The 25,037-nt window shown below is 37.3% G+C and overlaps 1 protein-coding gene across 1 annotated transcript in view; it reads left to right on the top strand.

Moving 5' to 3' along the window:
* Positions 1-16,464, top strand: part of LOC144319764 (S-adenosyl-L-methionine-dependent tRNA 4-demethylwyosine synthase TYW1) — a 239,890-nt gene extending 223,426 nt beyond the window's left edge. The window contains exon 16 of the mRNA XM_077908336.1: positions 16,369-16,464. Within this exon, the coding sequence (XP_077764462.1) occupies positions 16,369-16,371 (3 nt within the window). The 3' untranslated portion in view covers positions 16,372-16,464. The remainder of the gene's footprint in view (positions 1-16,368) is intronic.
* The last annotated feature ends 8,573 nt before the right edge of the window (positions 16,465-25,037 follow it).

Raw genomic sequence — 25,037 nt, 5'->3', positions numbered from 1 at the left:
AGGTTGACACGTAAAATTAGCCATCCCTGGAGGGAAGCCTGAAGCAGATACAAGGCTGGCCCCAAGGGGTGGCCCTGCGAGGGGTGCCAGGAGCCCAGGGGCCGGGGGACCTGGCTGCGATCCCATCTGTGGAGGCCCTCTGCAGCCGGCAGTGCGCAGCCCCCAACAGTGTGGTCTCGGGGGCCCCTGGACCTGCCTGGAGTGCTGCCAGCACAGAAAGCAAGGCAGACTTCCTCTCCTTCCCGTAGCCCCAGCTCCCAGGTGTAGCGACCGCCACCCCTCCCAGGCCCGGGCAGCAGCTCTCCCTGCCCACGGTGCTCCCTGCTCCCTGTGCTTTAATAAAACCACCTTTTTGCACAAAGGCATCTCGAGAATTCTTTCTGGGTTGTCGGCTCTGGACCTCACCTACGTGCAAAACTACATTGCCCTGTGACTTGTGAGCCCCGGGGCCCCCACAGCTGTCCCCGGAATGCTGGGAGGCAGGAGCTCCGCTGGACCCGTCCAGTCCGCCTCCCCTGCTGCCTGCCCTGGTGTCACAGGTCTTTGCGGGCTGTGTGGGGTGCCCCCTCCCCGGCCTCCAGACACACCAGGGAGCCTGCAAGCCCCGCAGCAGCCCCCGACCCTGGCACCTCCACCTGGCAGTTGCGCCCTCCCCGGCTGGTAGGACGTTCATTTCCTTTCAGGTACAAATGGAAATCAGATAGAATAAAATGCCCTAGAATTATTTGATGTTTTTCTAATTTGATTCCCAGCAGCCTCCGATCATCTCCTCACTGCCATGGAACAAAATGGGAGAATGTTGGTGGGAGATTTGGTCTTTGTCCTCTTAGGCCGCCAAAACCAAGTGCCCCCTTAAGAGAGAATCTTTCTTATTCTCTCACAAATAGATGGATTCCATGAACTCATTGAAAAGCATCGAGTTATTTCTGAAGGGATACTAAGAGATTTTTGTTCCTGTTGACGATCAGTTTCTGTCCGTTTCCTTGGGCCTTCTCCCTGGGGGAGGTGTGTGCAGGGAGGTGGCTCTCAGGCGTCAGAGCAGTCCTGGAGCCCCGACCGTCCTCGATGGGCAGTGGGTTCCCATTTATGAGGCCCAGCCTGTGTTCCTGTGTCCCTTCCATGCGGAGCAGGGGTCGCCGCGGGCATCGGATCGCTGGCTTACCTGGCTCTGTCCCAGCTGGAGCAGAGCCCCTGCGGGACCTCCGCCTGGCTTCGGGGTAGCGACGCCTCGCACGTGCTCCGCAGGCTCCCGAGTCCAAGGGAGCGGCAGGGCCACCTCTCCCAGAATAGCTTGACCGACTCACCGGGGGGCAGTGCCATGGGAGTTGGTGATGGCCCCATCCGGGAGTTGTTTGCAGGGGAGGACTCAGTGAATTGAATATTTGAAGTGGAGGGGTGTGTGTGAGAGAGACAGACAGACAGACAGACAGACCGAGACAGAGAGACAGAGATAGACAGAGAGAGCTAGAGAGAGAGGGAAAGGGAATAAGAGAGAGAAAGAGGGAGAGGGAGAGGGATTCTCAGTGTAAATGCAATATTAACCTGTCTGGTAGCCACAGCACAAAAAACACATGTGGATTTTAGGTGGAAAATTGTTGAATTTGGAAGTTCTCTATATATTCTGGATACAAGTACTTTGTAAATATACGCTCTGTGAAAAATTTCTTTTAGTCTGTGGAATATTTTTCCTTTCCTTTTTTTTTTAAGATTTTATTTATTTTTCATGAGAGATGCAAAGAGAGAGGCAGAGACACAGGCAGAAGGAGAAGTAGTCTCCCTGTGGGGAGCCCGATGTGGGACTGGACCCCAGGACCCTGAGATCATGCCCTGAGCCGATGCTCAACCACTGAGCCACCCAGGTGTCCCATATTTTTTCTTTTTTCTCTTTCTTTCTTTCTTTCTTTCTTTCTTTCTTTCTTTCTTTCTTTCTTTCTTTCTTTCTTTCTTTTTCTTTCTTTCTTTCTTTCTTTCTTTTTTCTTTCTTTCTTTCTTTCTTTCTTCTTTCTTTCTTCTTTCTTTCTTTCTTTCTTTCTTTCTTTCTTTCTTTCTTTCTCTTTCTTTCTTTCTTTCTTTCTTTCTTTCTTTCTTTCTTTCTTTCTTTCTTTCTTTCTTTCTTTCTTTCTTTCTTTCTTTCTTTCTTTCTTTCTTTTTTTTTGTTAAGTGTCTTCTGAAGAGCAGAGGTTTATTTTCATAATGTAACTATGGTTCAGCTTTTGGAATGTATTTACAAAATCTCTGCCTAATGTTAGGTCACCAAGAATTTTCTCTTGCTTTCTCCAAGAAGTTTCATAGATGTAGATTTTGTGGTCAGGTCTCCAATCCATTTTGAATTATTTTTTGCACGTGGGGCAATGTATGGATGAAAGTTGTCCCCTTTCTCTCTCTTTCTTCTCTTTTTCTGTCCTTTCACATGTAGATATCCAGTAGTTCCAGCACCGTTTGTTGAAAAGACTATGTTTTCTTTGAATTAGTTTTCATCTTTTTAAAAAATTAGTCTCCCATATATATGTAGGTCTATTTCTGGACTCATTTCAGTTCCATTGATCTATTTGTGTCTGTCTTTCCTCCAATATCACAATATTTTGGTTGCTGCATCTTAATAATAAGTTTTGAAATTGAGATGTGTTAATCCTCCAACTTTCTTTTTCAATATTGTTTTGGCTATTCACGGCTCTTTGCAATTCCACAATGCATTTGAGAATTGGCTTTTCCATTTCTGCAGAAAAGGCTGCTGGAATTCCCATAGGGATTGTACTGAATCTGTAGATCAGTTTGGGGAGAGTTGACCTATTCATGGCATTGAGTCTTTTGACCTATAAACAAGATATGTGTCATATCTTCTATAATTTCTTTCAGCAATGCTTTGTGGTTTTCAGTGGACAGATCTTTCACACATTTTTTCCACATTTTCCCTTAGTTCATATTTATTTACTTATTTTAAAGATATAATTGACATAACATTATATTAGTTTCAAGTGTCCAACATAATGATTTGATATTTGTGTATGTTGGGAAATGATAACCACAATAATTTTAGCAAATACCCTCTACCATACATAGTTACAAAATTTTTGGGTGTGATTTGAACTTTTAAGATCTATTCTTGGAGCAACTTTCAAATATGTAATACAGTATTAATTACAGTCACCAAGCTATATTTTTGCATACTACACCTCCTTGTGCTATATATATCTTCATGATTTGTTTATTTTATTATTGGAAGTTCATATCCTTTGATCCAGTTCACTCATTTTGCCCACTTCCTACCCTCTGTCTCTGGCAACAACCAATCTGTTCTCTGTATCTATGAGCTTTGGTTTTTTGTTTGTGTTTTTACTGTGTGTGCATATGTGTTTTAGTTTTCCACATAGAAGCGAGATTTTATGGTATTTTTCTTTCTCATCTGACTTATTTCACTTAACATAATGCCCTCAAGGTCATTTTATGTTGTCAAAAATGGAAACAGTTTCTTTTTTCTCATGGATAAATAACAACCCATTACATATATAAATATGTTATCCATTAATCTATATCCATTTTTTATATCCATTCACCAGTCTACAGGTACTTAGACTGTTTCCATGTCTTAGTTATTGTAAATAATTCTGTAATGAACATGTGGGTGCAGATATCTCTTCAAGATTGTGATTTCAGTTCCTTCAGATATATACCCAGAAGTGGGATCATTGGATCATATGTGTTCTATTTTTCTTTCTTCCTTTCCTTCTCTTTCTTTCCTCCTTTCTTTCTTTCTTTTTCTTTCTTTCTTCTTTCTTTCTTTCTTTCTTTCTTCTTTCTTTCTTTCTTTCTTTCTTTCTTTCTTCTTTCTTTCTTTCTTTCTTTCTTTCTTTCTTTCTTTCTTTCTCTTTCTTTCTCTTTTTTTCTTTTTTCTCTCTTTCTTTCTTTCTTTCTTTCTTTCTTTCTTTCTTTCTTTCTTTCTTTCTTTCTTTCCTTTTTTTGAAACCTCAATACTATTTTCTGTAGTGGCCACACCATTTACATTCCCACCAACAGCACAGAATACTCCCTTTACTCCACAATCTTATCAGCACTAGTAGTAACAAGTAACTACTTGTCTTCAACGACAGCCATCCTAACACATGTGAGGTGACATCTCATTATGGTTTTGATTTGCATTTCCCTGATGATGAGTAGCATTGAGCATCTTCATGCACCTGTTTGCCATCTGTATGTCTTACTTGGAATAAGTTTTTTCCAATTCTCTGCCTATTTTCTTCACGTTTCTTAATAGTTTTTTTTTTAAATCAGCATTGTAAATTTTTCAGCTATAATTTCTTCAAATATTTAACATTTTTTCTGTCCTGTCCTCCACTTTGGGCACTATAATTACATGTATTATTAGTCACTTGAATTTGTTCCATAACTTACTGAAGCTCTGTTCATTTAAAAAAATTTTTTTTCTCTGTGTGTTTCATTTTGGATAATTTCTCTTGCTAAGTCTTCAAGGTATATTCTGTTATTCTACTATATTTAATCTGCCATAATGCATCCACTGCATTTTTCATCTTAGACATTATAGTTTTCATATCTAGGATTAAAAAATATATCCCGTATCTCTACTTGACTTTTTGAACTTCTATAATACAATTATAATGATAGTTTTAATGTCCCTGTCTGATAATTCTAACATCTTTGTCAGTTCTGGGTCATTTTCTTTTTCGTTTAAAAAAATCTGCTTCTTTTTTTTTTCTAAATTGAAATATAATCAACATGAAATGTTATACTAGTTTGCATCATTTTTAATTGATTAGCTTTTCTCATCCTTATGGGTCCCATTTTCCTACTTCTTTTTGTAATCTTTGTTTTGTAATTTTTGATTGGATGCAAGACATCATACATTTTACCTAATTGAGTGCTGGATATTTTTATATTTCTGTATTTTTTACTTTTGTTCTGCTATGCAGTTAAGTAACTTGGAAATGGTTTGATTCCTTAGAGTCTTGCTTTTAAGATTTGTAAAGTGGAACCACAGTAGTGTTCAGGGTAATAATTCCCACTATTGAGGCAAGACCTCCTTGAATTCCCTGCCCAATGCCTTCTAAATGATGGATTTTTTTCCATTCTGACTAGCAGGAAAAGGCATCATTCCTGTGCCTTTGTAAGAACCAGACACAGCAGTTCACTCTGATCCTTTTGGATGGTTCTTTCCTTGGCCTTAGGTAGTTTTGCTCACACTAATGAGCTTATTAATATTTGATTGAATTCTCTGGGGGAACCTTCTGTGGATCTCTGAGGCTCTCTTCCTGTGTATCTCTCTCCTCTCCTGTCCTGTACTCTGTTCTGCAAACTATGTCTTCATCTCACTACACTCTCAACTTGATGTCTCTTTAAAGCTGCACAATTAGAAAAGCATTAAGTGCAACACACACTTCACATAATCAGAGGCCAGGATAAAATAACCATATGACATGATAGAATCTTGGGTTTGATCACATCCTACCAGCTCAAGATATGTGTTGGGCCTAATAGGCATCAGCACCTGCCCTGACATGATCAAGAGGCTGGGGATTAGCCTTTGCTGCTGCCAGTGGCAGGATTTACTATGTGAGAGTTCACAGTGTAAGAAGCACTTTCTTTACTGCATTATCAGAAGGTTGAGGTCTAAGCCATATGGTTGAATGGGTTTGATTGCCTTAAGCACTGAGTTGTAGTCAGTTTCTGTGCAGCTTTGTCAGAGGGTGACTTCTTCTTTGCAAGGGTATCCTGCAGGGGATCAGTCTTGGAAAAGTTAATTTTTAAATTAAATTTAAAAATTTAAATTAAAAAACAACAAAATAAAACCAAATTTGTGCAAAATACACATTAGAGTGAAGTGGTTAAGAAGTAGTACATGTAAAAAAACTATTAGTTGACATCATATGAGTCAGAGTTGATAGTTGATATGCCTGCAAAAAAAAAAAAAAAAAAAAAAAGCTAATGTGACCTCAGGTTGAGTTAAAAGAAATATAATGTCTAGGAAAAAGGAGGTGACATTTGCTCCACTCTGGCAGCCTGCTAAGGGGGCAAGAACCTTGATAATACTACTGTTGACCTACTCGCCAAATCCAAAAGCCTTTTCCTTTACACTTTTTGATTTAATAGATAATTAACTATCTATAATTTAAATCTGCTTTTGGCTGTATATGCTATAGCTTGCATCTGAATACATCTTCATTAATGCAACCTTCACAAGGAAAATTAATTTCTCTCCACTATGGGCAAATATGTTTTTTCTTCCTAGAATGTGATCTCATAGGACTAGACTCATTGCCTGACACATAGTATGGAGTATAAGTATATATTGAATAGTACATGAAAAATGAAATTCTCTACACATATAACTAACATTGCCCATTTTACTCCATTTATGCATAATAGGATAATATTAACAAAATGATTCTCAGAGTCTAATGTGTATTAGGCTTCTTGGTGTATACTAAAAGCCCAGATTCTCAGGTTTCACTGCCCAGAGATTAACTTTTGGTAGACCTAGGGTGGGGTTCTGGAGTGTTTTGAACCAGCATCCTAGAATATTCTAATGTTGATGATCCGCAGGCTACTTTGAGAAACACTGATACAGAGAACCAAGGACTGCTAAAATATATACATGAGTATTTCCCCAAATTTTGAACATAAATTCTGGAGTCTCTGATCAAATTTTCTGTAAAGGCTCTTTACGTGTTTTTAAGTGATGTGGAGCAAAATTATTTTTCCAGGATATTGTAAAGATTTTGACCAGCCCAGCCCAGTCCCATTCTTGGGACAGCAGCTGTCCCTCAGATGGCCCTCTGAAGCCTTGCTCTTTTTCATGGCTCAGAACTTTCTTTCTGGCATTCCCTAGGTCTCTTTAACACTACATATTCTCTTTCCTACCAAACAGGGTTCATCTGCTAGGCTTGGCTTGAATTTTTGCTCCAAGTCTGTACACAAGAGAGAGGGAGAGGGAGGTAAGATAGAGAGAGGGAGAGAAGAAATATAGGAGAGAGAGAAAAATTATCAAATACAGATGGCCCTTTAAGTCTTTTTCTTTAGAGAATTAATTCAGTTCTTCTGGATTGATCTCCTAAGAACTTTTGAAAACATTTCCTTTGGTTCAAAAGAAAATCTATGCACTTAATCATTTGCACAGCAGGAAGGCTCCCAACAGAAAAGAACACTGAGACCAAAAATGATATTAGAACAGGAGAAACATGTTTTCAGTCCCATAAGCCACATGGAAGTTATGCAGAAATCAGGACTTTTTAAAAGGAAATAGGTTTTAAAAAATCATATTTATTGTAGAATATTTAGATAAAATGGAAAAACACAAAAATGACAACAAATGTTATTATTTAGAATTCAATAACCCAGCTATAACTGTGCTTAGAGTTTCTAGGCTTATAAAAACATACACTTTTTTTCTTAGAGAGAGAGCATGTGCATGCAAGCAGGGGAAGGGCCAGAGGGAGAGGGAAAGAGAGGATCCTAAGCAGGCTCCATACTGTATGTGGAGCTCCACGTGGGGTTCGATTTCACAACTCTGAGATGATGACCTGAGCCAAAATCAAGAGTCAGATGCTTAACCAACTGAGCCACTCAGGTACCCCCAAACATATACTTTTTAACTCTTAAAGAATTGGAATGATAAATTTGTTTTCCACTTAAATTTATTATGAACACTAGTTGCATGCAATCAAATATTCTTCAAAAACCTAATTGTAATAACTACTTTATATATATTTATGTTTATATTATATGTAATACATAAATACCATTCATCTTTTTTGAATTGTCTGTGCATGTTCTTTGCTTATTTTTTATTAGTGGATTATATTTTACATATTTTACATATTGACTTTAAGAACCAATTCATTTTGAAGGCTATTGACCTTTTGTTTCCTTAGAAATCTAGTCTAGTGTATGATGATGACATTGGGGAAAAATGGGTGAGGAGAACTCTTTGGATTATCTTTGCAACTTTTCTGCAAATTTAAAATTATGACAAAATAAAAGTTTATTAAAAACAAAAAAACCCAATATTTCAACTTTTTAAAAATTTCTACTTCTTTTCATTATTTTAGACTTAGGAAGTTTTTGCTCACATAGAGACGATGAATATATTCATCCATATTTTCCTTTAATGTTTTCATGGTTTGAAATTTAGAATTTTATTTCACTCTTGGGGCACCTGGGTGGCTCAGTTGGTTAAGCATCCAACTCTTGGTTTTGGCTCAGATCATGACTGCAGGGTAGGGACTGGGCCCCCGTTGGTCTCCACACTCAGCGCAGAGTCTGCTGGAGTTTCTCTCTCCCTCTCCTTCCCCCTGGCGCTCTCCCAGCTCACACATTCTCTCTCTCTGTCTCAAATAAATAAATAAATAAATAGATAAATAAATCTTTTAAAAAATAATTTTGACTCTTTTGTCTATGTAGTTTATTTTAGTGTTATGTAATAAATCAAGATCTAATTTGATATTTTCTCATATATTTAACTGCTTTTTCTAAAAGCATTCATGTCATAATTGTCCCTTACCATTGAGTTGAAATAGTTCCTTTATGATATATAAAATTTGTATGTATCTGACTTCTAGACTTTTGCTACTGGTCAGGAGGGAGTAGCAGGAATTGGATTTATCCACTCACTTGAAACAACCAAAAATTTGGCAAAATATCAACAAAATATATGCAATAATAACTCTCAAGACAGTGGATGCAAGGCAATGAAGAGTGGTGATCCCTGAAGGACAAGAAACAATGAAATAAATGCTATGCTTGCCTGAAATAAATGCTATGCTTGCCCCAACTTGCAGTCTAAGGTGACTTTCCAGGCGATGGTGCATGGAAGGGGAACCCATAGAGAGCCCAACAGTCTCCCTAACCTGATGATGTAGGGCTGGATGTCCAAGGAGACCAAGATGTGCAGAGTTTTCAGGGCAGAGTAATGGAGAGAAGAGAGCTGAATGGATAGAGAATGCTAGAGATTGGCAGAGGGTACTCAGTCTTCACCTGAGTTCTGATCAATGTGTGCATATGAGGAACCACCTTACATTAGGAAAGAATGCTCTGAAAATTTAGCGAGAACAAACTTCAGTTCAGGCAGGACCAGGAATGATTTCTGTTCCCAAAATGCATTGGATAGAATGATAAGAAGAGTTTTGCCCCAGGGATGAGGAAAACAGAATAAAGAACATGTGAGATAAATAGAAAACAAGCAGCAAAATGAATTAAATTCTATCATATCATTAATAATAGTAAACATAAACAGTATAAACACCGATTTAAGTAAAAGTCATGTACAAACACCTTTTTAGTTAAAAGGTAAGATGGTCAGATTGCACAAAAAATCATGACCTACCTAAATGGTGTTTTCAAGAGACCAACTTTAAATATAAAGACACAAATAGGTTAAAAGTAAAAAGAGGGAAAGAAACAGTCCATGCCAACTCCAATTAAAAGAAAAACAGAATAACTATATTGATAGCAAATACGTAGATCTCAGAGCAAAGAATATTACCAAAGATAAAAAGGTCATTTCATAATGATTAAGAGCTCAATGAATAAGGACACAACAATCCCAAACACCATGCACTAGAAAAGAGAGCTTTGAAATTTATGAAGCAAAAACTAATAGCAATGCAGGCAGAAATAGCTATAACCACAATTATAGTTGGATATTTCAACAATCCTCTCAATAACTGATAGATGAGTAGACAGAAAGTCAGTAAGAATGTATAAGGAGTTAAAAAACGCTATCAATCAACTTGATTTAACTGATATTTATAGAATACTCTACCCAACAACAGGTAGAGAAGAAAAAACTTTCTCCTACCCTCTTAGATTCTGTGGCTGGCCTAAGAATTAAACCAACATAAGAAAGATTAACAGGAAAAAAAGTACACAGATTTGGTTACTGTGTTTTCATGTAGATAGGAGTCTTTGATGGAAAATAAAGACGTGAAGAAGCTGTTAGGCCTCAAAGCTTATATACCTTTCTACACAAAGAGTGATAAATTGGCAAGGGGCTTGGGCCAGGGGCAAAATTTGTAGGCAAGTGACCAGGAAATAGATGGAAAACTGGCAGAAGCTAAGGGTTATTTTAGTAAACTTACTTGTACAGGTCTCTAGTGATAAGAATTCTCTTCTGGGGTGCCTGGGTGGCTCAGTCGGTTCAGCATCTGCCTTCAGTTCAGGTCGTAATCCCAGGACCTGAGGGAGCCTGCTTTTCTGTCTGCCTCTGCCTCACTCTGTCTCTCATGAATAAAGAAATGAAGCCTTAAGGAAAAAAAAAATACTCTTCTCTTCATTGTACAGAGAGGCTCCATTCTCATGGGAAATGTTATGACCTGCTTTTATGTAAAAAGGAGAATGTCAGAGAGCCCTTGTCATCTGCTGTTTCTCAAGTGACTTTGGCTCAAAATAATCCATATTTCAGAGTGGCATATTTGGAGATGGCGTCTTCTGAACTTTTGCAATAAGAAAATATACATTATTTTCTGGATAAACCATATCCTGGACCAGAAGTTTTGATAAATTAAAAAAGATACAAGTCCCACAAAGTAGAGTATCTGATTATAATGGAATTAAATTAGAAATGATTTACAGAAAAATATCTAGAAAACCCCAAATATTTGGAAACTAAATATCATGCTTCTGAATAACCCATGGGTCAAAGAAGAAATCAGAAGATAAATTGGGATTTTTGAACTTACATTTGAACTGAATTTTGAACTTGCATTTGAAATGAATTAAAATGAAAATAAAACATATCAACATTTCACATTCTAAGCAGAGCTTAGAATAACATTTATGATAATAAATCTTATTTCTTCCTTAGAAAGGAAGAAATATCTCAATCCAATTTCATAAAGTTCCACATCAAGATACTGGAAAAAGAAAATCCAAATAAACCCAAATCAAGCAGGAAGAAGAAAATAATAAAGATAAGAGTAGAAATCAATAAAATTGTAAAGAAATGGAAAAAAATCAATGAAACTAATAACATGTTTTCTGAAAAGATGAATAAAATGAACAAACTTCTAGCAAGACTGACAAAGCTAAAAAGAGAAAAGACACAAATGCCAAACATTATAAATGAAAGTGGGGACAAAATTACATACCCTAAAAAAACTTAAAAAATTAAAAGGAAATACTACCAAAATCTCTACATATAGAAATTTTATTGATAAATGGACCAATTCTTTAAAAAACTACAAACTACTAAAACTTATTCAAGATGAAATAGATACATTAAATAGTTCTATAGCTATTAAAAACATTGAATTTGTAGTTCAAAACCTCCCAAAAAATAAATCCTCAGCTATGTTAGTTTGCTAGGGCCACCATAAAAAGAATCATAGACCTGGTGGTTTAAACAACAGAAATTCATTTTCCTAAAATTCTGGATGATAGAGATCTAAGATCAAAATGTCAGCAGATTTGGTTTCTTCTGAAGCCTATCACCTTGACTTGCTGGGAGTTGTCTCCTCCCTCTGTATTAATACAGTCTTCCCTCTGTGTATGTCTGTGTCTTAATCCCTTTTTGTAAGGATACTAATCATATTGGTTTAGGCCCACTCTAATGAGTTCATTTTAACTTAATTATCTCTTTAAATATCCTATTCAAAATAAAATCACATTATGAGATACTAGGGGTTAGGACTTCAACATTTAAACCTTTAGGGGACACAGCCCATAGCACCGGTCCAGATGATTTCGGTTGTGAATTATACCAAACATTTAAAGATAAAACACCAATTCCACACACTTTTTCCTAGGAAATAGAAATACTTCCCAACTAATTTTATAAGGCCAGGATTATCATAGTACAAAAATCAGATAAGACAGTACACAGAAAACAAACAAACACAGAGCAATATCCCTTGTAAACATAGACATAAAATACAAACCAAATATTAATAAATCAGCTTCAGCCATATATAAGAACAGTACACCACCACCAAGTGGGCTTTATTCTAGAAATGAAAACCTACTTAAGCATTCAAAAATGAATAAAAAACCCCAAAAAAACAAAAAACAAAAATCAAAAAAACAAAAACAAAAAAAAGAAAAAGAAAACAAAACAAAAAACAAAAACAAACAAACAAAAAACAAAAAAAAAAAAACAAAAATGAATCAAGCTAATCCATTATTTTAACAGTTCATGGAAGAAAAACCACATGATTATATCAATTGATATAAAAAAAAGCATTTAACTAAATTCAACACCCATTCATGAAAAATCTCAGCAAACTAGAAATAGAAGGCAACTATCTTTTTCAGCTTGATAAAGGGCATCTATAAAAAAAACCCACAGGTAAATATTATATTTCATTATTTTTTGAGAGGGAGTGTGAGTGGGCATGGGGAGGGGCAGAGGGAGGAAGAGGGAGAATCTTTTTCTTTTTTAAAAAGATTTTATTCATTTATTTGAGAGAGAGAGCACAAGTGCAGAGGGGGAGGAAGCACTGAGTGAGAGGGACAACCAGACTCGGTGCTGAGCTCAAACCCAGGACCCTGGGATCATGACCTGAGCTTCAATCAAGAGTTGGATGCTTAACTGACTGAGCCACCCAGGCATCCCATCATAATGCATATTGAAAAAATAAATACTTTTCCTCTGAAATTGAGTAGAAGGCAAGAATATCTACTCTTACTACTCTTATTCAATATACTGAAAATGTTAGGCGGTACACTGGCTCAGGCAAGAAAAAGGGTAAAAAAAAAAAAAACAAAAACCCCAAAATAAAAAACAACAACAAAAGAAAACATATAGAAAGGAAGAAATAAAACTGTCCACAAAATTATTAATGCAGAAAATCCCAAGAAATCTACAACAAAATGGCTAGAACTTATAATTGAACTTAGCAAGTTTACAGAATACAAGGCAAACATATAAAAAATAGTTGTATGCCTATATATTAGCAATAAACAATTGAAAACCAAAATTGAAAATAATACCATATACAATAGCTCCCCCAAATAAGTTCTTAAAAAAACACGTGCAACATCTGGATGCTGAAAAATACAAAATAGTGATGAAGAAAATCAAAAAAGAAGAGAAATTTAAATGAAGTGACATATCATGTTCATGAATTGGAAGATGCAACATAGTAAACATGTCGGTTGTCCCCACATTACTCTATAGTATATATAATAAGGAATCACTCAAAGATGCCCGGCCATAGTTGCTTGCTCACTTCTAAACCTTTGGCATTTCAGGGCGCCTGAGTGGCTCAGTGGCTGAGCATCTGCTTTCAGCTTAGGTTGTGGTCCCAGGGTCCTGAGATCAAGTCCTGCATCAGGCTCCCTATAGGGAGCCTGCTTCTCCCTCTGCCTGTGTCTCTGCCTCTCTCTGTGTGTCTCTCATGGATAAATAAATAAAATCTTAAAAAAACAAAACAAAACCAACCGTTGGCATTTCCCAAGTGTCTTTGTTATTTATGGTGGTCTCCTCAGTTTGTGCTAATAAGGTTATTCATGGTAGACTCCTTGGAACATGTGATATTGGCCCAATATCCAGAAAGTGGGTTGGGGGAGAGGGCTAGACTTTAAAGAAATAGCATGAGAGAGTTTGGAGTGATAGAACTGTTCTGTATCCTGATTGTGGTGGTGATTACACAAATCTATACATATCATAAAATTCATATAACTAAACATGGAAAAAGGAAAAAAAAAAGCATCTTAGTGCATAGAAAACTGTTAAAATCCAAACAAGGCCTATAGTTTAGTTGATACTGTTGTGTCAATGTCAGTATCCTGGCTTTGATCATTGCATTAAGGTTATGTAAGATGTTAACATCAGGGCAAGCTGAGTGAAGCCTCCACAAGAACTGTCTACTATTTTAGTAATTTTGAGGTAAATCTAAAATTATTTCAACATTTAAAAAAATGCAGTTGCATCCTCAGCTCCCCACCCCTATCTGATTTATGGCCCACAACTTCCACCCCACCCCCACCCCAGACCTGTAGACAACCAGAGGTTTACTACCTGAGAAGTGTGTTGTGGTGGATGGGGGACACTAGTTCAACAAAGGCAGGTGAACTGTACTGAAATAAAATGAATATTTATATTCTGAATGCAGAGACCCATCTCAAGCTTTCTTCTCTTGCTAATATTACTAATAATGCCCCAATATTACAGGCAACCTTCTGCTAAGGATCCTGAGCAGACTTAAGACCCTGACATCAGGGTACCTCTGCTGAATTGGCCCAGTCAGACCCAGTCAGGCAGGAGGGTATCTCCAATGAACAGACCTAGTCAGGCTTCCATGCTTGGCTGCAGCCTTGGGGTTCCCAGGTTCTAGTCAGCTTCTTAGCCCCCAACTTCTAAACATGAGTAGAACACCAAGACCCATTTAATGGCTAAGGAAATGTTCTCATATGAAAAATGATAATACAAACAAACATCCAGTGAGCACCTCAGAGGAAACAAAGGCAATTCAGGAAAAAGAAAACTTTAAAAAGAACAATCATTAATAATCTCAGAGAAGTAAGAGAGCATAATACATTCATTAAGCAGGGATAGAACAGGTTGCTATTTAAACAAAAAAGAACACTCAGAACAAAAAGGAACGTTTGGAAATCAAAAGCAAAATAGAAGTCATGACAAACTCAATAGAATGTTTGGAAGATAAAATTAAGAAACCTTCCATAAAGTAGAGCAAAAGGAGTTTGAAAATAAGAGAGAAAAGATAAGAAAATTCAAGGATTACTTGAAGAAGTCCAACATCCCAATAATGGAACTTCTAGAGGTGGAGAACAGAGAAAAAGAAGGGTGGATATAATGAAAGAAACAGTTCCAGAAAATTTCCCAGAACTGAAGATACAAATGCAAATAGGCCCATTCCATGGTCATTTGTTTATTCATCTATCAGCAGTTGCTTACCGAGCACCTGCTCTACGGCAGGCATTGGTCTAGCTTTGGGAACACAACAGTGAAGAGACAGACCAAAGTCCTCGCCCTCACCGGGCACAGACTAATCAAGCAGACAAAACCCAACAAGATAAAGAAAGAGGGAGGAAATGAGCTATAAAACGGCAAGGAGAGGACTGGAATTATAGATGGCATGGCTGGGGGAAAACATCTCACTATGAAATTTCAGAACATTGAAGGTAAAAATAAGATTCTAGAGGTTTTTGGAGGAAAAAAATGGCTGTGAATTTCTCCATGTAAAACTGGTTATTGGAAGATAATGGAACAATGCCTTTGAAAAGGGAAAATGTCTTATACAACACAGAGCATGAAGTCCAGTGTAAACCATGGACTGTAGTTAATACTAATGTACCAGTATTAACTCATCAATTGTAACAAATGTACCACAGTAATGCAAGATGTTAATAATATGAGAAATTTTGTGTGTAGGGAGTAGGGAGGGGGAGGTGGGAACTCGATAGTTTCCATTCATTTTTTTTTGTAAACTTAAAATTTCTCTAATAAATAAAGTCTATTAATAAAAAGAAGTAAAATGAAAAAAAATCAAGAAATGCGTTAACTGCAGGGAAAACAGAATTTGCTTCTAAGAGGAAAAAGATTCATAACATATGACAGGGAGTATCTGTGTGAATGGAATGGCGTTACCCTCAAGTCTGACAGAAGCACATTGTGATCTTGGGGGATGGGAGGGCTGTGCGGCAGCCACGGGGTGGGGAGTGATGGAGAGCAAATCCTAGTCTTCCGCAGTGGGAAGTCCATAAAAATATGGGAAGCTGAGAAGCCAAGAAGAAGCCATGTGTCAACCAATTGAAGATTGGGGTTGGGGTGACCCTTGCAGAACTATGTGACTTTTTAAAGAGTATACATAACACTTTTTAGTAAAAAAACAAACTTTAAATACAATTCAACATCCAAAATACATTCAACCTCAACACTGTTAAATACCTCCCCCCCAGTTTTTTGTTAGGTTTATTTCAGATGTTTTCTTGTTATCATTTTGAATAGATTCTCTTTACCCTCTATTTTTTTCTAAATGAAAAATTATTAATTTTAGAAGTTCTTCTTCCCTTACTGAATTCTCTTAACTTTCAGTTTGTTTTTTATTCGTTTTTTTTAGGTGTTCGATAACATGTGCTAATACTCCTACTGACAATATGTGATAATTTTACAATTGCTATGCGTTTGTGTCTGTGTAAATACCTTTGCATCAGGCAGGATGTCCACAACACTATAAAATAGTAATCCTGCTTGCCACATCCTGCTATTATTCTTGATTTTATGGAAATGCCCCAGTCAAAAGTGTTCTATGCTGTAAATTGGCTGTTTAAGATATAAAATCTTTATTATGCTAACGGAGAATGCTTTTAATTCTGCTTACTGTGTTTATCAAGAATAAGTATTAAATAACATAGGTCTTTTGAGGCTTCTTTTTTATGTTTATTATTTTTCTCTTTTAGTAATCTTCTACACTGAACATGGGGCTCAACTGCATAACCCTGAGATCTAATTACACACTCTTCCAACTGAACCAGCCAGGTGCCCCTTGAGGCCTCTTTTGAAAATGTGGTATGATTTTTGTGATATTTCATAATAGTCAACTGTCTTGCATTCTTGGGATAAACTCTGGGTGGCCATGATTTACTGTGTTGTTAGATTTAGTTTGCCACTATTTTTATTCTGCATTTGTTATTGAGTTTTGGGTAGCATTTTCCTTCTTTCTGCTTCCCCCTCCCAACACCCCCACCCCAGATTTGGTATCAGGGTTCTGTTTTTTTTTCTTGTTTTTTTTTTTTTTTTTTTTTTTTTTTGCTATAAAATCAAAACCACTTATTCTTTGACAAGTTTAAGGTATTCTTGTTTAAGAGATCAGGCTAAACCCACATTTGCCTTTCCTGTCACCTAATTCCCTTTGAAACAGTCATATTGAAGGACAGGGAGATATGTATGTTGAGTGCAGACTTAGGGGTGGAGAGAAACCTGACCAGAGATGTTGAGAAACTTCTAGAGGATTCTGGAGCCTTGGTCCAAGAGATGCTAAAATAGGGAGTCCTTCTTCTCATTGGGATCTCAATCCTTCTTCTCATTGGGATCTCAAGCCTCAAACCCAGAGTGAAGGATGGCAAAACAAGGGGGAGAGATACAGCCTCCTCCTGTGGTGGTGTAGCTGCACCACAGTTGACCAGTCCCCTGACCCACTCCTCTTGCATGTCAATTGCAATAGCTTGCCTACAGATTTCATCTGCCCATGACTTCACTCACTGTCAGATCCACCATCTGTTTAGGTAGTGTTAACCAAATGATGATGCAATGCTTTCTTAAGACTTAGAATTCTTATTTTTATACCTACACAAAAATTTTTAAAAGAAGTTTCAGAAATAGATTTTTAAATTCTACCTCTCACACATACCTGAAAAGAAAAATATAAATGAGACAATTCAATAAGATACGGATTCTCAAACTTGAGCCTGCATAAGTATCAGTTGGAAGGTTTGTTAAAATACAGATTTCTGGGCTCTACCCTCAGAGTTTCTGACTTGGGACATTTGATTCAATGGAGCTCAAAAATTTGCATTGTTATAAGGTAAAATTCCCAGCAAAGCTGATGCTGTTGTTTCAAGAGCCACACTTTGAGAACCACTGGATTAAGTTATGACTAATACTTCATCATATTGAGAGTCCGCTCTTCTGAGTCACTTTTAGCTAGAAGTTATTACTGTGAATGATTTTTCCACAGTTTTGGGAAACATTAAGAGTGTAGGTGATGCAGCATTTTAAACAAGAATTCATAAAAGAATAAAGGCCATTGGTGCTGGGCTCTTTGGCTTTGCAATTATATAGACTCTGTCTACTTAAAAAAATAGCTTTATTGAAATGTAATTTATATAATATAAAACCCATCAATTTCAAGTGTATAATTAAATGATGTTTAGTATATTTGCAGAATTATGCAACCATTGCCACAATCTAATTTTAGAACATTCCCATCACTCCGAAAGAAATACCATGCTTATTTACATCTATTCCCCATTCTCACAGTTGTAGGCAACCACTGATTTATTTTGTCTTTATTGATTTGTCTTTTCTGACATTCAGTATAAATGGAGTTAAACAATATGTATTCTTTATATGTTTGGATTTTTTCACTGAGCATAATGTGTTTTTGTGTTTGTTTTTAGCGAGAGAGAGCTTGAGTGGAGGAGAGGGAGAGAGAGAGAGAGAGAATCTCAAGCAGATTCCACACCCAGCATGGAGCCTAACTTGGGGTTCAATCTCATGACCCTGAGGTCATGACTTGGGCTGAAATCAAGAGTCAGACATTTAACCAACTGAGCTGCCCAAGCACCCCTGGGTATAACATTTTTGAGGTTCATTCACATTGTAACATGCATCAGTACTTTGTTGCCTTTTATTACTGAATAGTATTTCATTATGGGAACATGCCATATTTTGTTTATCCATTCACCAGATGAGAGACATTTGGGTTTTTCCCACTTTTTGACAGTATAATGATAGAATACTGCTATGAACATTCAAGTACAAATCTGTGTAGACTTTCTCATTTCTCTTTGACATACACTTAGGGGTGGAATTACTGGGTTAAATGGTAACTCTATGTTTAGCATTTTGAGGAACCACCAGACTGTTTGCAAAGTTGTTGTACCATTTTATATTCTCACTAGCAGTTTATGAGGGTTCTGATTTCTCCACATCCAAGTCAATAGTTGTTTTCAGTCCTTTTGATTATAGTCATCCCAATGGGTATGAAGTAATATCTCATTGTGGTTGTGATTTGCATTTCCCTGATAACTAATGACATCAAGTATCTTTTGGGATGCTTATTGGCCATTTTTCCATTTCTTTGGGGAAAGGAGAGATCCCTTGCCCATTTTGAATTGAATTGTTTATCTTTTTATTATTGCGCTGTAAAAGTTCTCAAAATATTCGGAAAACAGGAGTGCTTGGGTGGCTCAGTTGGTTAAGTATCTGACTTTTAGTCTCATCTCAGGTCTTGATCTCAGGGTTGTAAGTTCAAGCCTTGTGTTGGACTCCATGCTGGGCATGGAACCTATTCAAAAAAAATTCTGGACACAGAGGCTGGGAAGATGGCAGAGTAGGAGGGCCCTATCCTCACCTCATCCCAGAGACACAACTAGATAGCACTCACATCAATGTAAGTAACCCAGAAAGTGATCTGAACAAAAGGTCCACAACAAAAGGTAGAGAAGAGGCCCTATTGAAATAGGTAGGAAATAGGTAGGGCAAAATAGGTAGGAAATAGGTAGGGCAAAGACACAGTTTAGGAGCAACATGGGCCATGGCCATCCATGATGGGGAGAGAGCTGGTACGTGGAGAAGGACAAAAAATAGAGCATCACACCAGGGACCCCGCACAGGGAAGGTGAATCCCCATAACATTTGACTTTGAAAACAAGAGGGACCAAATCTCATGAGTTCTTATAACCAGCAGGACATTTAAAAGTTAAATTGAAAGCCAGAAATTTTAAAAATCATCAGGTTTGGCTCTGGGTGAGGCAGGAGGGCAAGAAGAAGCTGAATCCCCCTCCTTAAAGAGACAGCAGGAAAAATAGCCAGTGGAGATACAGCATGGAAGCAGCAGTTTGAAAAACACCAGGAGAAGACAGAAGGAGGAGTTATTTACTCATCTCAGAGCCTATATTGAAGAGGCAGGGATCACAGAGAGACCCCTCTAGGAACAAAGTAGCTGCTGGGCACCATTTCCTTCCCTTGCCCCCCAGTATAAATACATGGGCACTTGCAGAAATGAACATGGTGCCAGCACTCACTACCTAATTTGCTTACACCAAGCTCTGCCTCCCTGTGCTTCAGAAATCCACCCTTTTTGGTCATGCTCACCTCAGTCTGGGTGCTGCGGGGCCCCTCCAGCAGAAGATCAGCACAAACCTCACTAATACCTCATCTCCTGACCTGCACCTTTTGCAGAATCTCAGTTCCAATGGCAGCAGTGATGGGTCTCACTTTGTAAGCAGATCAGTGCACAGCTTGTTAAAATGTGTCCTCTCAACTGGGGACCAAACACAGCCTGCAACAGGCAAAGAGAGCCTCTGCAGATGACAGGACTGAAGGAAATAGTGCTCAGAACTCAACAGCAGGGCATACATAACACAGGTATGAGACAATCCCTGAACCACTGGGTCCTGGGGAGCAGGGAACACTGCATGTTAGGGCATTACAGGACCTTTTCTTCATAAAGCCATTACTTTCCAGAGGAGGGGACATAGCTGATGTTCCTAACACACAGAAACAGACATAAAATGTTTGACAAAATGAGGAGACAGAGGAATATGTCCTGAGCAGGACCAAGCCACAGCAAGAGACCTAAATGAAATGAATATAAATAATATACCAGGTAGAGAATCTAAAGTAGTGATCTTAAAGATACTCACTGAACTTGAGGAAACAGTGGAGTACATCAGTGTATCTCTTAATACAGAGATAAGGAATAAGATAACAGAGATCAAAGGCCTCAATAAATGATATGAGAAGTATGTTGGATGGAATGAATAGCAGGCTGGAAGAAGCAGAGGAACAGATTAATGACTTAGAAGCCAGAGTAGTGGAAAGTAATGAAGCTGAACAAAAGAGAGAAAAAGAATTATGCAAAATGGGAATACACTTAGGGAAATCATTGACTCCATTAAATGTAGTAATGTTCATATTATAGGAGTTCCAGAAGAAAAGGAAGAGGAAAATAGGGGCAGATAATTTATTTGAAGAAATAATAGCTGAAAACTTCCCTAATCTGAGAAAGGAAACAGATATTGAGATCCAGGAGGCAAAGAGAATCTCCAACAAAATGAACAAAAGCATATCCACACCAAGACACAGTGTAATTAAAGTGGCAAAATATAGTGATAAAGAAAAAGCATTAAAAGCAGTAAGACAAGGGGTGCCTGCATGACCTGGCTGAGCGTCTGGCTCTTGATTTCAGCTCAAGTCATGATCTCGAGGTCGTGGGATTGAGCCCTATGTCAGGCTTTATGCTGAGTACAGAGTCTGCTTGGGACTCTCTCTCTCCTTCTCCCTCTGCCTCCCCCTTCTCTCTCTAATTTTTTTTTTTAAATCAGCAAAACAAAGGAAGACAGTTACATACAAAGCAATCCCATAAGGATATCACCAGATTTTTCAGCAGAAACTTTCTAACCCAGAAAAGAGTGGCCTGAGATATTCAAAGGGCTGAATAAGAAAAATCTACAGCCAAGAGTACACTACCCAGCAAGGCTATCATTCAGAATAGAAGGAAACATAAAGAGTTTCCAGGATAAACAAAAGTTAAAGGAATTCATGACCACTAAACCAGCCCTGCAAGAAATATTAAAGGGGACTTTTTGAGTGGAAAGGAGAAACCAAAAGTGAAAGTATAAAGGTAGAAAACACAAAATCAGTAAAAATGAATATTTCTGTAAAAAATCAGTCAAAGAACTCACAAAAGGAAAAGGATATAAAATATGACACCATTTACCAAAACATGGAGAAGAGTAAAGAATGGGTTCAAAAAAAAAAAAAAAAAAAGAATGGGTTCAAACTTAAACAACCATCAACTTAATATAGACTGCTATAGGGCACCTTGGGGGCTCAGTCGGTTGTGTCTAACTCTTGATTTTGGCTCAGGTCATGATCTAAGGATTGTGAGATCAAGCCTCACATCAGGCTCCATGCTCAGTGCAGGGTCTGCTTGAGATCCTCTCCCTCTGTCCCTCCTCCAGCTCTCTCTCCCAAATAAGTAAATAAAAGAAATCTTTAAAAAATACAGACTGTTATATGCAGAAGGCGTTATATATCAAACTTAATGGTAACCACAAATCAAAACCCGCTAATGAACATGCAAAGAATACAGAGAAAGAAATCCACATATATCACTAACAAAATCAGCAAACTTGCAGATTGAAAGTGAAAGGATGGAGGGATGCTTTGGATGATTCAGTGGTTGAGCGTCTGCCTTTGGCTCAGGTTGTGATCCCAGAGTCCTGGGATCAAGTCCCACATCAGGCTCCCCACAAGGAGCCTGCTTTTCCCTTTGCCTGTGTCTCTGGCTCTCTCTCTGTGTCTCTCATGAATAAATAAATAAAATCTTTTTTAAAAAGTGAGAAGAAGGAGAAACAGGTATCATACAAATGTCCAAAGAAATCCAGAGTAGCAGTACTTATATCAGACAAAATAGACTTTAACACAAAGACTAACAAGAGACAAAGAAGATCACTATATAATTAATAATAAAGGGGGTAATCCAACAAGAAGATTTAACATTTGTAAATATTTATGCACCCAACATAGGAGAAACCAAATGACACACTGGAACAGATGGCTTTAACAGATATATACAGAACATTCCATGCAAAAAACAGCAGAATACACATTCTTTTTAAGTGCACATGGAACATTATCTGGAATAGATAACATATTAGCCCACAAAACAAGCCTCACCAGATTCAAGAATATTGAAATCATACCACGCATTTTTTCTGACCACAATGCTATGAAACTAGAAGTGAACCACAAGAAAAAAATCTGGGAAGACCACAGGTTAAATAACATGCTAATAAACATGAATGGGTCAATCAGGAAATAAAAGGAGAAGTACAAAATACATGGAAACAAATGAAAATGAAAACACAATCCAAAACCTTTGGGATGCAGCATAAGTGATTCTAAGAGGGAAGTTTATAGCAATACAGATCTACTTTAAGAATCAAGAAAAAAATCTCAAGCAACCTAACCTTACATCTTAAAGGAACAAAGAACAAATAAAACCTAAAATCAGCAGAAGGAAGGAAATAATAAAGATTAGAGCAGAAATACATTATAGAAACTAACATAACAATAGAATAGATCAGTGAAAACAGAAACTTGTTCTTTGAAAAAAAATCAATAAAATTGATAAGCCTCCAGCCATATTTATCAAGAAAAAAGAGAAAGGACTCAAATAAATAAAATAACAATTAGAGAGGAGAAGTAACACCTTGCACCACAGAAACACAAACTATTATGAGAGAATACTATGAAAAATTATATACCAACAAGTTGGGTAACCTAGAAAAAATGGACAAAATCCAAACTACCAAAGCTGAAACAGGAAGAAATAGAAATTTTAGACAGACTGATTACCTACAATGAAATTGAATCAGTAATCAGAAAACTCCCAACATAAAGTCCAGGAACAGATAGCTTTCAAGGAGAATACTAATATCTAAGGAAGAGTTCATACTTATTCTTCCCAAACTTCTCCAAAAGATAAAAAAAAAAAAAAAAGGGACCAAAAACTTTCAAATTCATTCTATGATACCAGCATTACCCTGATACAAAAATCAGGGAAAGACTCCACTAAAAGAGAGAACTACACACCAATATCCTTGGTGAACATGGATGCAAAAGTCCTCAACAAAATACTAGCAAACTGACTCCAACAATACATTAAAAAATCATTCACCACGATCAAGTGGGATTTATTCTTGTGTTGCAGTACTCACAAATCAATCAACATGACATCACATCAATAAGAGAAAGGATATGGACCATATGATCATTTCGATAGATGCAGAAAAAACATTTTACGATGTATAACAGCCATTCATGATAAGAACCCTCAACAAAGGAGGTTTATAGGGAACATACCTCAACTAATAAAGGCCATCTATAAAAAACCTACAGCTAACATCATCCTTAATGGGGAAAAACTGAGAGACTTTTCCCTAAGGTCAGGAACAAGACTTTTACCACTTTCACTTAACATAAAACTGGAAGTCTCTAGCACAGCAATCTCACAACAAAAAGAAAGAAAAGTCATCCAAATCAGTAAGGAAGAAGTAGAAATTTCACTATTTGCAGATGACATGGTACTCTAAATGGGAAACCTGAAAGACCACCAGAAAATACTAAAACTGATATGCAAATTCAGTAAAGTCACAAGATACAAAATTAATGCACAGAAATCTGTTACATTTTTTTTAAATTTTTTTTTCTTTTTTTTTTCTGTTACATTTTTATACAGCAATAATGAAGCAGCAGAAAAAGAAATTAAGAAAACAATACCATTTGAAATTGCACTAAAAATTATAAGATACCTAGGAATAAACCTAACCAAGGAAGACCTGTCCTCTGAAAACTGTAAAACACCGATGAAAGAAATTGAAGACGACACAAAGAAATAGAAAAACTTTCCATGCTAATGGACTGGAAGAACAAGTATTGTTAAAATATCTAAACTACTCAAACCAATCTACACATTTAATGCAAATCTTTATCAAAATACCACCAGCATTTTCACAGGGCTAGAACAAACAATCCTAAAATTTGTATGAAACCATACAGCCCCTGAAGAGCCAGAGCAACCCTGAAAAAGAAACCCAAAGCTGGAGGCACCACAATTCTGGACTTCCAGTTATATTACAGAGTTGTGGTCATCAAAACAGTATGGTACTTGCACAAAAACAGACACATAGATCAATGGAACAGAATAGAACACCCAGAAATAAACTTACAACTATATGGTCAATTAATCTTTGACAAAGTGGAAAATAATATCCAAAAGATAGCCTCTTCAACAGATGATGTTGGGAAAACTGGACAGCAACATGGAAAAGAAAGACAGTGGATCACGTTTTTTACACTATACACAAAAATGAATTCAAAATGAATTAAAGACCTAAATGTGAGCCCTGAAACTGTAAAAATCTTAGAAGAGAACACAGGCAGAAGCTTCTTTGACATAGGCCATAGCAACTTCTTTCTAGATATAGCCCCTGAAGCAAGGGAGCAGAAATAAAATATTGGGACTGTATCAAAATAAAAAGCTGTTGAACAGTGAAGGAAAGAATTTAACAAGATATTTACAAATGATATATCTGATGAAGGGCTAGTTTCTAAAATATGTAAAGAACTTATAAAACTCAACACCCAAAAAGCCAAATAATGCAATTAAAAAGTGGGCAGAAGGGCAGCCGTGGTGGCGCAGCGGTTTAGCGCCGCCTGCAGCCCAGGGCTGATCCTGGAGACCCTGGAGTCCCGCGTTGGGCTCTCTGCATGGAGCCTGCTTCTCCCTCTGCCCCCCCACACCTCTGTGTGTGTGTGTGTGTCTCTATGAATCAAT

The sequence above is a fragment of the Canis aureus genome, chromosome 8 (genome assembly GCF_053574225.1).
Source record: "Canis aureus isolate CA01 chromosome 8, VMU_Caureus_v.1.0, whole genome shotgun sequence".
Taxonomy (NCBI): Eukaryota; Metazoa; Chordata; class Mammalia; order Carnivora; family Canidae; genus Canis; species Canis aureus.
Note: the sequence above shows the minus strand (reverse complement) of the source record. Positions and strands in the feature narration are given on the sequence as shown.